The sequence below is a fragment of the Parasteatoda tepidariorum genome, chromosome 1 (assembly GCF_982258835.1).
Source record: "Parasteatoda tepidariorum strain Cologne lab strain chromosome 1, Ptep-v5.0, whole genome shotgun sequence".
Taxonomy (NCBI): Eukaryota; Metazoa; Arthropoda; class Arachnida; order Araneae; family Theridiidae; genus Parasteatoda; species Parasteatoda tepidariorum.
This window is the reverse complement of record NC_141755.1, coordinates 25,977,150-25,997,187: the sequence shown is the minus strand read 5'-3', so window position 1 is coordinate 25,997,187 and position 20,038 is coordinate 25,977,150. Positions and strand designations below refer to the sequence as shown.

The 20,038-nt window shown below is 29.2% G+C and overlaps 1 protein-coding gene across 1 annotated transcript in view; it reads right to left on the bottom strand.

Moving 5' to 3' along the window:
• The window catches only part of LOC107450269 (protein O-mannosyl-transferase Tmtc3), a 250,346-nt gene that overhangs the window by 91,022 nt on the left and 139,286 nt on the right, over positions 1–20,038 (bottom strand). Inside the window, exon 5 of the mRNA XM_071180106.2 lies at positions 10,507–10,588. Coding sequence (XP_071036207.1) covers positions 10,507–10,588 — 82 coding nt within the window. The remainder of the gene's footprint in view (positions 1–10,506; positions 10,589–20,038) is intronic.

Below are 20,038 nucleotides of genomic sequence, written 5' to 3'. Positions count from 1 at the left end.
TATATATATATATATATATATATATATATATATATATATATATATATATATATATATATATATATATATATATATATATATATATATATATATTCGACAATTCTTACGATCTGTCCCGTGTCAGTTGGTTAACAAAATTTCCTGAATAAACGGGGGCATCAGAAGCTTACTAAGAACATTAATACAGACGAATACAGGCAAATTAATTAATTATTTTCATTTTTGTCGCATCCGTTCTACTCAATTCCCGAATACGGATTCTAGAGTAAGACCCTGACATAATCATTTCTCCATATACATGAGATAGATGTAGCTCATGTTTGCTCGATGTAGCGGTGGGCAGCTGTTAACCCATGCTATTTTTGACAAAGCACCATACCACTAAGTATTTGTCTTACATATCAAAGCAATTGTTCAAAAATGAATGAGTGGGTGGTAAAACATGGGTTAAATAATGAATTTAGGTTTAATTTTCAAATATCTGTGGGGTAAATTATAATCACTTAATTTGTTTTCAATGAAAATTACACTAAATATACAAAATAAGTAGTATGGAATTATTCGTTGATTTGATGAGATAATGTCAAAAAATTATATATCTTTCTATGGAAGTCCTATCATTACTGTTAAAGGTTGGGAATTAATCTCCAGAAGAAATCACTGCAGGAAAATTTACTTGTTTTGAGTACTTTAAGCCAAAACTCAAATAGTCACTTAGCTCAGATTGAACCAAACACTTTACAATAAATATTATGCATGATTTCAACACCATTCCAGTTCATAACATTTATACTATAAGCTCAAATTCTTACTTTAAATTTATTTTAATTACAGTGATTCAATGTGATAGACTATACGAAATTATAGTTTTAAACATTTTTTAAGGATGTGTATAAAATTTATTTAACCGTTAATATTTGGGACTATTGCATACATAGATAAATATGTACGAAATGTTTTCTGTCAGATATTGTGAGACTATTCGAGGGATTTAACTTGTATTGCTGACAAATTTACTTTCCACGTTAAAAGAGGGAAACTACTGCTCCAGTAAGTTATGAAAAGTTTTTGAAAGAGCATTGAAATTACGGTTAGAAATTCAGATCATTGCTTGCTTTACAGGTTAAAGCTAAGTTAACTATTTTTTGAACAGATTTTGGAGATAAGTAACACTCTGACTTTTATTTTAAAGTTAATTTTCACAAAACTATTTTAAAAGTAGCGAAATGGCAATAGCTTTTGTACAAAGTAATATCTTTTCTTTAGTGTTAGGATAAAAATATATTATTTTTATACAATGTTATTTTATCTGCAGAAACACTTATTTGCACTGTTAGAATTTTCATTCTAAAACGACGGTAAAATAACCGGTTGCAGTCTGTCCATACAATTAACCGTAAAGCTAACAGTAAAGAACATCTTTACCTTTACGGGTTTGATACCGTTTACTACTAGAATGGTTAAAAAAACCTGAATACAATACTATACAGTTTTTAAACTATTTAAAACCAGCATAGTATCAATACTGTAAATAAACAATTTTAAAGGACATGTTGCTGTCCTCTATGCGTAAATAATCAATTTAAGAGGGCATGTTGCTGTCATCTATGCGTAAATAAGCAATTTAAGAGGACATGTTGCTGTCCTCTATGCGTAAATAAAAATATGATATTCAAATTTTTCCAGAGTTACAAATTGGGGAGTGCAGGACACTGGAAATTCTTCATGCGTTGAAGAGAATGGAGAAAATATTGTGGTCTCAACCCTGGGACATGAATCCCAGTTATGTCGGTCATAAGATTGATAGGTTAGCTCTCTTGTCTGTAATACGTACTCAGCTACAAACAGCTACAGGAACTAAATAGCTCCTTTATATGAGGTTAGTTGGTAAGATAAAATTCTGGTTGTTTTACCGTATTAGGGTGAAAGCATTAATAAACGGTTTTACTCTCAGTTGACAGTTTCAATACCATTTTATTCATAGTTATTTGACTTTTTTGCTTGTGTGCGTTGAAATAACAATTAAATAAATTCTTATTAAACCATTTTTAAGAGAAATTTCTAACAGTGTATACAAAGATTTATGATCAAAAGGAAACAATAATGAATAAAACTTTCCTGTTGACCTAGTATTAAGAAGTATGTATTTGATAATAAAATAGATGTAAAGGAGATGATTATTAAACTCAAATAATCCTTTTTAAAGCTGACATCTGCATTGACACATAAACTAAAAACATTAATATAAGTTAAGAAAAACCTAACAGGAATGCAATGCGGGTACTGAATCATATTAGGACGTAAAAATGTCCAGAAAATAGTTATTTTCCTGGAAGAAGAGGATATTTCCTTTTTTCAAACCATGAGTTAGATAAGTAATGTTGAATAATAATACTTCCTGGTATTTATCTCTTAATTCTAAACTAAGTTTTGGGAATTAAAATATATTGTAGGAACAAAACCTTAAAAAATGTCATGCAGCTTTCAGTTATATAAAAAAACTTCATTCAACTTCAAATAACAAACAATAAGGATTGAAAAATTCTATATGTTTTCCAATGAAGAAATGAATAAATTTTCAGACTCACGTTTATAAAAATGACAGTAGTATGAAGTATTGTAAGATATGGTCATGTCTGATCGACATCGACGTAAAACTGTTTGCTTCTGTGCTAATAAATTGAAACGCCTTTATCTGTATTTCATACTTGCAAAATTTATTGAAACCAATAAAACCGCGTATGTCTGTGGGCTTAGAATAAAACTGAAACCTAATTTATTTTCTGCTTTAAAATTTGCTTCTTTGCAAATATTATATTAACTTTAAATGATCGTAATAAATTATTGAAATATTCATAACTATTCCACAATCTAAATTATCTATCTACCTATTATATATATATATATATATATATATATATATATATATATATATATATATATATATATATATATATATATATATATATATATATATATATATATATATATATATATATATATTTGCCAGTGATACAGTAATGAAATAATTTATAAGTAATTTTAAAGTGGCAATCAGCGTAATGTTTGTGATTATGATAGCTGCTATGTGATTGGTGATTGACTTACCAAACTATTAAAAATTAATATCTGTACTGCTGCTAAATACAGTGCCAGAGGAAAAATTAGCGGCTAAACCTTTTTCTAACTTTTGATCTAATGACGTTTACGTTCTAGAACTGAATTTCAATGGATTGGGAAGACCTCAAATATGCTAATTAATTAGTTCAGACGACATTTTAATTTACGAAATCAGACATAAAAACAAATTTTCTCTGAATAAACATACCATTTTTTGGATGAATTTAGATTTTTAAGCCCTAAAATATATCAGGTTGACCTAGGAAATATAATCCTCTTAAAAATCCGGCTTTTTTTTAAAAAAAAAAATTATTTTTTATCAACTACTGGACCGAGTTTGTTCAAAATCTGCAATTTTTATCCTGTAAAAGTACATTCTTTAAAATGGTATTTGGTAATGGTATTTAAAATGTTATTCCTTAAAATGGTATAAATTTGAACTTACAATTCAAAAACTTTTTGAATTATTACTAAATAAAACAATAAACATTGTAAATATTTACCCAAACCCATTGTGTAAATATTTTCTGTGCACGAAATCTTTGGATAAACGAATTTTATAGTTGGGTACAAATATTTTTAAATTCGCTTAAAAATTTCTCGAGACATGGCAGAATACGCAGAAAATAATATTAACATTAAGGGGTCCCAAACTTTGGACCACTCTCCTGCCGAAACTCTTGAGATCATTTTCCTAAATTGCTGCTACCCAAAACATTTTGTGTGTCAAGTATCTAAATCCGCCGATAAAAGATTTGTTTATTCAGAGAAAGTATGTTTCTGTGTATGATTTCTCAATATAAATTTCGGTGCACTAATTAATTTGTATATGCTGTATATTTGTATATTTGTTCTAGAACGTGGAAATCCGAGAATTAGATCAAAAGTTATTTAGGGTGGTTCTTTTTGCCAGCACTGTAAATACGGAATAATCGGAAAATCATAAGATGCAGTCAGAAAACTGTTATTTAATCGAGGCAGTTGACTCGTTTTAAAATAAATGTATGAATTTCATAAAAATATCTAAGATTGAAATTGAATTTCTTTTTTCCTTTTAGATTTCGATAGATCCAATTACATTTTATCTTTATGAAATTAAAACTATAAGGAATATATTTTCGAAGCAAATAAAAGTTTGCTCAAATATTAAATAATATAAATTGATAATTAAAGTATATTATTAAAGTTTTAAATTTATCAGTATATTTACTGAAAAGATTGAATTTTATCACTATTTAGAATGTAAAAAGTAGCTAAACACTAAGAATAAGGAAAATATTCAAGTATATGTGATTGTATTTCGTTTTTTTTTCATCACAAAATATACCAGGGCAGCAAATTTTTGTTATCTGCACAAGGATAATTTCATAATTGAGAAACCCTCAGTTTATTTCAAATCATTTAAAAAAATAATTTTGAATATACAATTTCTTAAAAAATATTTTCGTTTGTTTAATTTTATTCTAATGGTTATTTTAAAGTAAAAGTTTGCAATCATTCCCTAGCATTATTTTAAGCATTGCAGTTTAATCTTAAGAAAAAATGATAAAATTCCTCAGAAATGCATCTCAAAACAAATTCAGGATGCACAAAGGAAGAAAAAAAAAGATATTTTTCCTCCGGTCTCAAATGAACATGATATGGCTGTTAATCATAAACGAAACATTTTGAACCTGAAAATTGAATCATTTATTCATTTATCTTAATACTTTTCTAATAATTATGTATTTACTGCAATTAAAGCATACATAGAATTACAGACATGTCATTAATTGTATTGTAAGGGATCAAACATATAAATATTTACTCTGTTTTCATTTTTGTATATTGTATTTGTTGTATCGGAAATTCATTAAATTATGATTTAAGAAAATATTAAAAAATTAAAATAGTTTCAAGACCTTAAAACTTCATTAAACAAATATGTAAGCAGTTGAATGTAAGCTCATTAAATAAAGATAGACTTTACAATGGTCAAATAATACAATTATAGGGTGTTAGGTAATATATGCAAACATAAGAAAAAACATGTTAGTTTAATTTTCCAGTCAAAACTATTTTGCAAAACTTCTAATTTATCATGTTTAGACTTTTCCAAATTGCTTAATATCTTAGTATAAATATGTATAATTCAAGTTAGCTAATTTTGATCAAATTATTTATTAATTATCAAAGTAAACAGGAATTTGGAATAGATAAACTTCAAAAGGTTTTCATTAATAATTTAATTGAGGTTCCTTGTAAAAAATACATATTCGGAGAATTCAATATAATATATAATTCATTAGAGATTGAGTAAAATAAAATCTATTACTGCAATTTTAAGTATTAAAAGGAAATGCTTTCTGCATCAAAACCATTGCCATTCATATTCATTTTATAAGAAATGCATTCAAATTCATTATACGACCTATCACATGAATTTCATCATATGAAGTACTTCAAAGTAAAGATTGTTTATTTAGATAAATGGATGGAATTAATGAAAATTTTCTGACTTGTATTCACAGCGACGTTTCGAAGAATCCGTAAATAAACATTAATTTTCTTTTGAATAAAAATTTAAATACCCACAACGACCTTCATTATTTCGATATATTAAAAGTAGAATTGATTCAGGTAAATGCTTATTTTATGTATTTATTTTTTGCTCTAAAAGCTGATGAATCAAAAGAATTATTTTTCAAAATAAAAGTAAATGATGAGTGTCGTACTGAAATAGTATTTTCCGACATATTTATTCCCTTAATTCACTTTTACCTTGAAGATTTCTACTCTTACCGCACTTCAGCAGTAAATTTGAATAAGACCTTGTCCATTTTCTTTTACCTCTTATTTTCTAATTTATTAAATCAAGTACTTTTAATGATCATTTAAGCTTTCATTTTTGGCTAATAATTCTATTTAAAATTCAAAATTAATTGCCAACTGGAACTTCGAATAGCTAAATCATCGCCATTTGGCGGTATTCGAATTTGCCAATTTTCAAGGTTCATTTTTCAAGCAATTTCCGAGCATTTTCTACGAGCTTGGAATTTATTATTATCTGCTATGTTACATTTTCATTTTTACATCACATTACTTTTGCCTGCAGGACCAAGTGCTTACAATTTTATAAATTTTTACTGAAATCAACTGAGATATTAATATTCAATTATATTTTGGTTATTGCGTAATCACGGCATTTTCATCACTACACAAACCTAATAAAATCAGTGAAACATAGATTTACATTACTTATAAATTGGCTAAGTGCAGTTTTAATGCATCTTAAAACAGGCGTGAAAAACTCTCTTTTATAAAACAGTGCATTCAGGCTTGCCTTATAACTCGATAAAGAATATTTATTATTTGGTATTTAGACAAATATATATCTCTATTGAAAATATTTATAATTTCAAAAGGAGTACAATTCAACTTAATAATTAAAATATGTCTATGGACTCAAGTTGCAAATTTTAAAATTTTTAACCCTTTGACATTTTTAACCCATTTCTTTCCTGTAGCTCTAATTAAAAGCAGAAACATATTACTAATAACTAATAAAGCTAGTAATAAATTGGAAAAAATATGAACTAATGAATTGGAAAAAGTAGTCTAATAGTTACTAACAAAATCTGTTACATTGTTGGAATTATGTCTGTACTAAAATATAAATCCAAAAAAAATAGTTGGAAATTTTTTTTATTCATATTCAAACATTTACCAATAATTGATTTTGCACAGAAAAAAAATTACATTGAGGAATAACTGCATCTTTTAGATCTAAGTAAATGCAAGTTTGAAAAATTTATGTTTTGATCAGAGTCATCTTTGGAATATTTTACATTTAACGCAGAAAAACGCACTGGAGATTCAGGCTGTATTAACCATAAATTATTAAAATACTAAATATAATGTTTTATGTTATTTCGACCTAAATTAATACGAAATAAGAAAAAAAAGTATGTGAAATATAAATATGTTTATTGAAAATTCTCGGTCGAAGGGCTAAATGGTAGACACAACTCTTATAGTTAGTTTCCTTGCTCTATTTTAAACACAGTTTAAACAGTTAGTACTTGAAAATAGTATACCTTCTAGCCTTTAATGAAAATTTAGTAAGATTATATTTCCAATAATCAGTGTAAAGATGCTTTGTCTTTTAAAAATGTATTTATTTATCATATATTAAATAACGGTAATTGAAAAGTTGAATATTAAATTTTGATTCTTGTTGTATCGATTTAATTCTTTTTATTAAATAATTGTCTTTTTCCTTACAATTATAAATTCTAAAGAAATAAAATTGAAGATTTCAGAGCAATATATATATATATATATATATATATATATATATATATATATATATATATATATATATATATATATATATATATATATATATATATATATATATATATATATATATATATATATATATATATATATATATATATAAAGGAGAACGTTCTTGAGACACTATGATTGTGATTCTCATGCAGGTAACAAGCTATTTCCATGTACAGCGTTACATACAAATGGAAATACAAGAAACTTGTGCAGTATTTATCAGGAAAAAAATACAAGAAGAGTTTAATTTAAAAATTTTATCTTTGTAGGAAAAAGTGTGACTTATTACTAAGTCACCACAAGACAAACGAGTATGTTTACACGTAATCCATAAGTTATCTTATGGATAAAAGAAAAATAGCTTATATTTTTTCCTTTATTGTTTTTGATCATAAATTAACACAGATTCAACTCTGTTCATAAATCAATTTCGATTTCAATGAACTCCTTTAAAGCACAAATATTATTTTTTTAACGTAGTTTACACACTCAAAATATATTTTCATTAAATTTATTTATCCTTGTCAGCATTCAGAAACTTGCACAGTACTTATAAAAAAAATGCAGGGAAAAGTGTGATTTGAAAATGTTATCTTTGGGAAAAAGAGTGTGACTTATTACTACATACCCACAAGCCTAACAAGTATTTGCATAGATAATCCGTGAGTTAGTATAAAATATTTTCAAATAAAAATAAGTCCTTTATTTTTAAAATATTGTATGTTTTCTATTATTGTTTTTGATCATATATCAACTCAGATTCAATTCTGATCATAAATCATCTTCGATTTTGATGAACTCCTTTAAAGCACAAATCTAAATTTTCTAATAAAATTTATACACACTAAATATGTTTTGACTAAGTTTTACTTTCTTGTCATCATTCATGAAGTCTTAAATTTTTAAACTATAACCCAAACTATTAATATAATATTCCTTTACGAAAAAACAAGATAACGAAACTCTATTAGCAACTAAATCTTTCTCGAATTCGTAGGGTGATGTAATCTTCGAAAAATATGATCCAGACTTGAAGATATAGCGTGTGGTTACCATTCATCTTCCAAATAGTCGACTGAGTTTGAAGATAAGTTCGGATGGAGCAAATACGTGGACCACATTAACAGACCACGTGATCAACCCTTAAGTATCATCAGTATCCGGGTAAGAGTTGAGGGGCTAGGGCAGACTTTTGATGGATGTGATAGTGATAGAAGAGGAGGGTAAGGCACAGGGAAGAGGTAATTACTTGGCATTATCTAATCAATAATGTCCAAGAAAAGTAAAAAGGGGAGATAAAATGGCGATTTTTGATATCGGTAGTTATTGTCACAATAAAGTGTAATTCAGGAGGGTTGGTCAGGAGAAAATTGAGCTGAGTAAAGTGAAATTGATGATTGTGGTCAAAAGAGCGGGAATTAATACTCATAATCTGCGGAACCGATTCAAAAATGAATTTAGCTAAAAGCACTTGAAAATAATCAATTGCTCGATGGAAATTATTCATGGCGCAATTCATTTTGAATTTATTTTTAAATGTTGCGTTTTTTTTTCCTTCTAAATTTTTGCTTGAATCTATCATTTGTTTGTAAATTTAGTATAAAAAAACATATCGATTATCAAAAGAGTACCTATTGCTGCTTTTAATCATTGGTTTTGTTGACTTATTCATTAATTATTGATTGTGTTGCTTTGAAATGACAGAAAAATATAATTCTAATCACAAAGCAAGTTATCAACTATTTTATGTAGTGTTTTCTCTCCGATGCAGCTGCATACAATACACTATTTTTTGAACGAAATTCTTTAAAAAAAATGCAAGGAAATAATCGGTACATTTTTTCTCAATATAAAATGCTCCTTCATGGCTCTGTGGGGAGAGTTGTTATCGACAATGTCAACCTTCATCTATGAAAAAGTACCCCAACATAGAATTGAGTTAACATGTCTTACATGCTAGTGAATTGGAATTAAAAAAAATGCAAGGAAATAATCGGTACATTTTTTCTCAATATAAAATGCTCCTTCATGGCTCTGTGGGGAGAGTTGTTATCGACAATGTCAACCTTCATCTATGAAAAAGTACCCCAACATAGAATTGAGTTAACATGTCTTACACGCTAGTGAATTGGAATTAAAAAAAATACAAGGAAATAATCGGTACATTTTTTCTCAATATAAAATGCTCCTTCATGGCTTTGTGGGGAGAGTTGTTATCGACAATATCAACCTTCATCTATGAAAAAGTACCCCAACATAGAATTGAGTTAACATGTCTTACATGCCAGTGAATTGGAATTAAAAAAAATACAAAGAAATAATCGGTACATTTTTTCTCAATATAAAATGCTCCTTCATGGCTCTGTGGGGAGAGTTGTTATCGACAATGTCAACCTTCATCTATGAAAAAGTACCCCAACATAGAATTGAGTTAACATGTCTTACATGCTAGTGAATTGGAATTATATTTTTGTAGTGGTAGATACACTACAATACTCCCCCACCAGAATTATATTTGTGATAGAATTCGATGAACGGATATCACTAGTTGATTCATTGCTGTCTTCGCAAGAAGCCGGGAGAGCTGCATTAAGATCACCGTACTTTTTGCTGATCGTGAGAGCTGCATTAATTTCAGAGTCGGAATTGCCTCTGTGTTGCCATTAGCAGTAGAGTGTCTGCAGGCCGACGTTGTGTGTGATCGAAACTGAGTAGCAACAGTGCTAGGAGGTGGATAATGTCGCAGTCACAAGTCAACTGTTCAATCTGGACCATCCATCGAAGTAGGCGTTACTGCCAAGGTTGGCCTGTTCATATCACGTCCAGGTCACCAATGTGGAGAGAGTTGTTATCGACAATGTTAACCTTCATTAATGAAAAGGTACCCCACCATAGAATTGAGTTAACATGTCTTATATGCTAGTGAATTGGAATTATATTTTTGTAGTGGTATACTTTTTTTAGTAAAACGATGTTAAGTGTAAAATATATCACTTGTTAATTTATTATATACAAATTATTTAATTACAAATTGATATAAATTCAATTACTTACCGCTTCCGTGTGAATGGGGTGGACGGCAAAGAGAGCTGATGATACAAGACTATTCGTTCCAGAAAAAAAATGCAGGCACAATCTAAAATAAATTTTTTAACCAGCATTAGTATTTTGAAGTTATATTTTGAATAGTCATTGACACCTTCGCACTTGTTAAATGTCCTTATATCGAAAATCATTTGAGCAAGTTAAACTATAACTCATAACATCAAAAGCATTATTTAATTAAATTATTCTGATATTGACTATAATAGCAAATGACAAAGGGTGCTAATGTTCACTATTGTATTTTTATTCGTTCCTCTAATCTACTGATAATTAAATATTGATAATTAAAAAAAATAATTGAAAAATTATTTTCTCTCCAAATTATCAACACAATTATTTATAAATTATAATAAATAACTGAACGGATAATTTTTTTCATTCATTTGACAGTGCAGTTTAAAATTATTTTTAATGAAAAGATTTTTGAAGAAATTTTTTTTTAAATGATTAACATTATTTTTTTCAATTTTAAGAATGTAAGATGAAAGTAAAATTGTAAAAATTTGTTTTCTACAAAATTTTTTCCCTAATTTATTAGATTATTACACTGAGAACAATAATCACTGTTGGTGTAAAAAAGCAGTTCTGGTTAATAAAACTACAATATACTGTATTTAAACCATTCATTTGGTAGCATTTCCATTTATAAGGCTTATATTCATAAGGTTAAATTATAGTTCTTATTACCACATATATGCTGAAAAATGCAAAACTGAAAAAAGCAATTAGGCCAAATAAAGGAGTTCCTTGCCATGTCTTATATTTATCATGATAAAATTACCAAATTTTATCATATATTATAAAGTCATTTTTAACAATTAATTTTACCGAAGTAATTACCACAGTGCTTCGGTAAACATTGCCAAGCTTCTTGATGTCCCCATAGAACCAGAAAAATGATAAACTTTACCATATTCTGGTAACTTTAACCATACTTTTTTTTAGTGTTCTATATATAGTGATTACCGAAACCGAACCTATGAATTTTCTAACACGAAAAAATTCAGAGAAAATCTACCTTCATAACAGAACAAAGCTGTGATATTTGGACTTAATAACACCAAACTCAAAATTGTACTCGAAAATATTTTCGATACATTGCGTTGCTGATTTAATAGCAAAAACCTTTCACCATAAAACAGTAAGTACCTTTTACCTGCTCCTCATATTAGTTTCCATCAAAGAAAGCAAAACAGTATTAGATCAGGAAAGAAAAAAGGAAGCAAATTTTCCAAATCTATTCAATTTTCTAGCAACTTATCTCATCCCAAAAAGTATGTACGGAAATAGCTCGTCAAAGGAACGAGAAAAAAAAATCGAACTGAATCCCACAAACTTTTATGGGAAATCACGAATCGATCTTATTGTCCTTCGTCGCATACCATTCAGAACTATTCTTCTAATAAAAGCGACCAATAACCGTCTTCTCTTTCATGTCTTTAGAACGTCTGCTCAATTTACGAAAATACCCTGAGTCGCAGGGCATTCCGCAAAAGGGGATTGCTCGAGTTTCAAAAGTGCAATCGATTCCATTTTTCCATCAACCAAAAGAGAAACACAAAATGGCGAGAAAGTTCGATTAATATGACCTCCCTAGAGCTAAACCAATGAATCCAATTCCCGCTGTGAACCTTTAAACCAGAATCACCGTCTTTAATTCAAATGAGATGGAATGGGCTAGAATATTCATTACGAATGAGAGAATTACAAGAGTTAGGAATTACTTCGGGGCCGTTAGCGGTTGCTTGACATTTACTTTTAATTAGAACTTTTTGTTACGTTTAGATAAGATACTCTTGGTACTGTTTTAGTTAGAAGTTGCGGTTATTGTTAAAAATACACTGTATGGTTTGTTTCGCTACAAATTTAAAATGCATGCTTTGTGGAAACAATCCGGGAGATATTAAAGTAACTTTGAAAACAATGAAAGTATATTCCCTGATAGTATTTCTAAAACAATTTTTTATTCGAATGATAAATAACTCTACCACAAATCTTTTGATAATAAAACACAATCTTTTATTAAATAAATTTAATATTTTTTAAAATTTTTTCTATTGTATCTTATTTGATAAAAAGATCGAATATCTATATAAATATGTTCTGATTATACACTGCGAAATGTTCCGGATCAAGTTACTGTCAAAAGTTCCAGCACTCAGGAAGCTTGTGCTTTTTTACCTTCAAATTCATTTTTACTGAAACATGTTGCGGAGCAAAAAATATGGTATAACGTTATTTTTACAGTAATGAGTACCATGACATCACTGTATTACTCTAATTAAATCTATATTACTGTGATAAGTATGGTATAATATGTATAATATTTTGCCGTCAAATGGATTTTATGGATGATGCACCAAAAGTGCTAATTTGATCGTAATATGACCGGGAGCGTTTTACAGTGTAAATAAAATTTACCATCTGTATTATTTTTATAATTCGATGAATTGTTATAAGTACATGGTAAATTTTTTTTTATCTATTAATCATATAAAAGGTGAGATTATACCACATTTTATTTGAAAAAAATACCTGCAGAGCTGCCAGCAACTTTTGCAAAATATTTTTCAGAGTAATAGACAATCCAATGCAAATGTTTAAAAAGTTTGGTTGAATTAGCCAACATTTTAACATCTTCATGCAAAAACTGCAACTAATAGCTTCTTATTCAAACTTTTAAATCTTCTACTGAAGTGGAATTTGCTTATTTATCGTTTATTTATTTACCTTGCGTACTTGTTTAAGTGTTTACCGAAAGATAATTTCATACAAAATACAAGCTCTATTTTTTTAAAATTATTATTTTTTTAGTTTATTTCACTAACTAACGAGAAAGTACATAAATTTTTTAACCAGTATAATTTCATCTCAGCAGAATTGTCCGAATAGTGATTTTTGTAAAACAAATAAAATTTGAAACTTGAATATATATATATGTAATACAAAAATTAAATACTTTTGTATTAATAAAAGAATTAAAACTCTTTAGTTTTCATAAAATGTCTTTGTTAAAGAATAAGCGTAGAGAGATTCTATTTTGGGAATTCAAGGCTGAAAACATACCATTGAAATATAAATAGATTTATATTTCAAAGGAAGAGTTATTTTTAGAATCGTTCCCTTTTTCACTTCCATATAAGGAAGCAGAAATGATTTTCCTTAATGCGTAAGGTTACAAGGAATGTACGAAATGTGCCTTTTTACCTCAAATCTGTGTTGGTATAAAACGTAAGAACGCATAGTTTTGCGTGTCCTTTTCATCATCATGTGATCCTGATAAGCTGTTCCGGAATTGTCAGGAGTCTTGTCCACTCCCCCTCCTTTGCAGAAGTGGGGACGTGAACTGTTATCAATACCAGCCTACCTTTAAATAAACCTGTTTAGAACGTCTGATGGCTTAAGACTGCATTATTTCAAGCTAAATACAACACTGATAACAGGGTTGTAGCCCTGTTATTACATATATATATATATATATATATATATATATATATATATATATATATATATATATATATATATATATATATATATATATATATATATATATATATATATATATATATATATATATATACACCTTTGATAAGGCATTTCTTTCAAACAATTATGTATATAAATATAATTGATTTTAGGACTTGAGACATATATGACAATTAATCTGAATAGAACTTTAAGCCATACTCAATTTATCTTGCACCAAATATCTGTATTATTCGCTAATAAATGAACTTAAATATTTGAGTAAGTACAAACATTGTAAACGTGAAAAGAGCTTACAAAATTTTGTATTAGTTAATCTGATTATGCTTCACCAACAGAATGCTCGCCTAAGTCATCAGTAATCATTCAACAGTTCAAATTTATGACAACTAAATAGAATTGTTAAAACCAGCTGGCTGGAGAAAGCGTATTCACAGTTTGGTAAGAGCAGGATTGAAAGTGCTTGGGGCCATTCTGTAGGGACGATAGTGAGTACATAGTAATTGTTAGCTGAGAGATTCATTTATTTCCAAATAATTGGAACTTGGACAAAATTACTATTTATAGTGGAAATTTTCGATTGATATTTAGAGAAATTATACCGGAATAAACAATGCAGTAATTACTGGATTATGTACCTTAATTTCTTGCTTTAATGAGTTAACCATGAGCTAAGCAGTAGTTTAGAAATCTCCTAAAAATTTAATTTTTTTTCCGACTTATATACATTTTTTAAGAAAAGGAATTGGATTGAAATAAATGATTTCATTTCATAATTCATTTATTATAGTCTCATTACTAATCACCTGTCTGGAGCTATCTTCCACATTTTGGTTAAATTAATTTTAAATAACTGTGGATCGAGGGTTATCGACAATGCCAACCTTCATCTAACAAAAGGTATCCCAAGATAAAATCGAGTTCATTGGTATTTAATAATTGTAGTGGTATAGTTTGTCTAAAATAAGAACTCCCCCAGGCATTTGTCTGAACCTGTGGCGGTAACTATGGTAACGAGTTATAACTAAGTAGGGATGCGGGGTTACTGTTTTGAAGTAGTTTCGGCTCGGGTTGGCGTGATAACGGGAATCGATCTATTGTGGTCTATTGTGTTATCCTAGAGGTGTCTTCGGTCTATTCGGTCTAGAGGTGTGTTATCCTGTGTGTGTCTTCGGTCTATTGTGTTATTCCTAGAGGGAAGCTACGGTCCCTAAAGTGCGCCATTCTTGTTTCTATAGCACCAGACGGCCTCAGACTTTGTGGCGGAAGGAGTTCTTAGCTTAGACAAACTATAGCTACGCTGCATTACTCCCAGACCAGAATTTTATCCATGATAGCATTTGATGAACGGATACCACTAGTTGATTCATTGCTGCTTTTGCGAGAGGCCGGGTAAGCTGTATTAACATCACCGGGCCTTAAGTGATGGTACTGGTAATGAGAGCTGTATTTGGGTAGCGGTTGTGGACGTAGTTTTTGTTGTGTTGCAAATAGCAGTCGAGTGTGTACAAACTCCTGTTGTGTGTGTAACCGAAACTGAGTAGAAACGGGGTGCGGAGGACAGTGTGGCAGTTACAGATAGCAAGTTCACGGTTACAAAGTTCACTATGACTCATTCATAGAACTATGTGTTTTCAAATCAAAGTTGGCGTTTCAGTTGAGGTAGGCGTATTGATCAAAGCAGGATTTAATTCATGTCCGCAAATCATCCATGTGGGGCGAATGTTATAGACAATGTCAACCTTCATCTTTTAAAAGGTAACCCAATATAGAATCGAGTTAACACGTTTTTTATATTAGTGAATTGGTATTTAACAATCGTACAGACAGCAATGCTACGTAACTTATAACATTATCTTGGAAATATTTTTCAGTGAAATGAATCAGCGCTTATGCTACACGAAAAATGAAAAATCCACAAAACTTTTCATCGGTTAGAAAAAAGCAATAGTCTAGACTCTGTATATAAACCGGATAATTTTTGTCACAAGTGTATAGGATAAAATATGGTCAAAGAAAGTCAAAATGCAAGACAAAATACAGCTGTTTGATCAGATACTCAAACATGTACTGCAGATTTTTAATTATAAATAGAACAATAATAGTAAGAGTTTAACTATATATAAAACTATTTTCGTCATACGAGTAAAGGCTTAGATCTAATTAAAAGAAATCAAAATACAGAAAACAATGCAATTTTGTGAACTCGAACCTAGATTAACTGTATACTAAATATCCTGATTATCTACAATATTATACAGTTATACAGGATGGTATTTTTATTAATCTTTGGAATGATTTCTTTTTTATAATTTAGAAACTAGTTACTATTTACTGATTACGATACTAATTGAAAAATTCAATAGAAAGCCTCTCAGATAGAAGTATAAGTTTGATTTTAAAGCCAGCAACATCAGTTATCACAAAACCTAGCAAGGTTTATAAATGATTAGCGAATAAACCATGCAAGCTTAAAACAATGTTACATTTAATAATGCCAGTTGCTCATAAGTTTTGCCACCATTTTATATCGAGATTGAATCTGCCTTTACAAAACAAGAAAACAAAAACCTTCTAAAATAGAAGAAGAATCATCTTTTGCATTCTCAAACCGAAGATAAATTTATTTTCTCAATTTTTTTTATTTTCTTAGATTTTAAGAGCATCACTGAAACAATGTTTATTTACTCATGCATTTATATACTTTTAGGAAAGCTAGAATAACAAAAGACAAAAACAAGTTTTACAGTAAAAGCTAGAAAATAAGATTTTTTTTTTGAAAGTTTTTTGCATGACGTTTTTTAATATTCAAGAAAACAAGCTTGACATACCAATATTTATACTAAGTTGAAAAAAGAATTAATTCGTCAACCTTTCTATTCTAACCAAAGGAAAATGAAAATACTACGCTTGCCATAAGGTTGCCTGCGATCTGGGATTAAACCTTAAACCAGAATTTAGAAACGTATTCTATGGAACAAACTGTCCTGATAAACAAATCTGTTACAAATAATATATTTTATTTCTGGAAGATTTTTAATCCCGGAAACATCCAGGTAGATTTAAGACGCTTCTCAATGCACTTTAAACAGCAAAAGACTGGTTTATAAATATTTTATTTGAGTTTGGTCTTCTTGTTTTTTAACATATTGGATTTCTAACAATATGTAAACATAAATTAGATGTTTTCCGGTCTAAAATGGGACCTATGATATGAGAAAAATAAAGAAAAATACTTTTTAATTGTTTACGTCGTTTTCAGGAATTATAATACTACTATTAAAATTTAATAATAACTCCTAAGCGAAATAACGGCAAGCATAAGTTTATGATTTAGATAAATATCACATTAATGTTTGTAAAAATGCAACACTATGAAGGAATCGCCAGATATTAATAATTAGTGTCTCATAAGTTATCGCTTTTTAATTCTGATAATTTGTATGCTTCTCCTCACTCCACATTTTGCATTAGCTTGGTCCAATTTCCATAGATGATGTTGCAATTTTCACAAACACGAATGTTAATTGCATTGTTAATTACACGAATTAAAATCACATTCATACTCTTGAAAATGAGATAAAATTTTGACCTAGTGTGCAAACATTCAGTGTGAATATTGTTGTGAAAATTATTAACTCATTTTTTTAAAATCATTAGCAAGCTTTTTCTAAATAAGTAGTTCAGCTTTATAGATTTTTTATACACACAATTACACTGACCATTGACCCCATTTTGCGGCAAAGAAATTTGCACGTGAATGAAATAATTGTAATACTGGCATGTTAACCTCCCATGAAATGAATAGAAACTTCACAAATTCTGTTTAAAATTCACACTGATGTATAGTTTTCTACTAGGAAATTCAATAATCCCTCAAATATCAAATTCTAGCTTTTACGCACTGTGAAAAATAATACACCTTTTATTACAGAGAAAGTAGAAAAAGGACAAATGGAAGTTAAAAAAAGGACTTGTTGTTGTCATTTAATATTTTGCACGTCGTTAGCTATTAGGACGCTTCAGTTATAAGAACGTATGTGTTTCTTCACTTTTTAGGTAACAAAAGTGAGAAAAAAAATCGATACATTCTCGCAAAGATATTGATAGATAGAAGCAAGAGCAACAGCACGTGTTCTGTTTGCCAAAATAGGCGATCCGAAGAGTTGGGGCCTTCGACTTTAAAAGAAAGAAAACGACAAGAAGAGAACTACACATTTGTATTCTTGACTCGAGTTTCTCCTTTTTCGTTCCTGTTCCCTGTTCTTCAGGGGGAAAAATGTTTAACCTAAACTGGCAACTCTCGTGGTAAGCTTTCTAAGGTGATGAAAAAGGAAGAAGTCATCTCATGCTTTTTAGGGGAAAGGGTACAGGGAAAATTAGCTAAATACCAGAGAAAAGAATCGTGGTTATTTAACATTTGCAAATAAGATTTTTAAAAAAATTGAAAAAATTTTTTTCATTGAAATTATATGCTGAAAACACCGAAGAAGGGATAGGGGCTATTGAGGACATTTTGTAGAAAACGCTTACTAAACATTATTGTGATCAGATTTTCATGAAAAGTTTTGAGCATTTATCTTCATGTTAAATTATAACGAAGCTAATTTTGATGCTTGAACGCGTTTTAAAACTCATTATTTAATCAATTGTAGTTTATGAGAAAAGGAAGCGAATTCAAAATGGAATTAATTCGAGCCTTAAAATACTGTCTTGTGTCAATCTAGAAAACACATCGAATACTTAATGTTAAAGCGTACACTGAAAAAAATTCCGGATCAAATTACTGTAAAAAGTACTGGCACCCTGCCTGGCAGTATCATTAAAATTCATTTTAAAGGTAAAAAATATAACTGTCATTTTTAAAGTATTATTTATTTATTTAATAAGAGTGATTCAATTATTTCACAATAATTATGAGCGTAAAAAGTACGACAGAACAGATTTTTCCCCATAAATTTTTACGGTAAGAATGGATTTTATAATAACGACTACTGGCAATCTGAGTGCGTGTACTTTTTACCATAATTTGATTCGAATTTCTTTCACAGTGTCATAAATACATACATTCCAATTTTTCTTGTTTCAATGAAATATTTTTATCTTTAATATTTCATTTCCGATATAATAAAGGTAGTAAGCAACGATTTGGCTACCACGATATATAAGCAAGTAAAATGAATATATAAGACCCGATAATAGTGATAAAAAAATATTTAGTGAATGCGAAATTAAAAAAAAAAACTTATAACCTTGATTCTTTCTATTACACTAGCGTATTATTGTAAACTGCAACTTCCACGTCGAGAGTCGTGGAGGCTTAGGGGGTAGAGTCGTCGCCTCCCAATGAGGTGACCCGTCAATGGCTGGTCGATTCAAATTCCCCACCCAACTCACACAGACCACAGTGCTAATATAAAATATCCTCAGTTGCAAACGAATCATGAGATAGAGCCGCCTTGCTGTCTGGCTAGGCAGGGGGAGGGTTTGTAGTATTCCTCTCCATGTAACGTAAATATGCTGATAAGTTCCATAAAAAAGTTTTCCTAGGAGACAAATTTATCCCAATACTTGATCCTGGAATTCTCTTATCTTCTGAACTTGGTACAACATTACAAGACAACGGAGTGGAGCATTGGTAGTCAAAAACTCAAAATTGGATCGACTGCTTAACTAACGACGGTTATAAAATTAAATGAAACTTCTGTTTCGGTAAAAATATAAACATTGTATCTGGGTTCTTAGAAAATATTACGTGGGGACGAAGATGAAATAAAATTTGATTCCCAATATATATTATTTGATTAACCAACTATAAAGAACTGTTCTATACCAAAGCTCCAATCGTTAACAGAGGTATTTTAAAAAAGGAAATTCCTGCTAGCATAAACGTAAATTTACTAACCCTAAAAAGAATCCGTTCATATTAACTTGCCCACAGTAGGTTTACACCTATGTATTCACAATAAATCCAAGTAGTCATTCACTTATATGA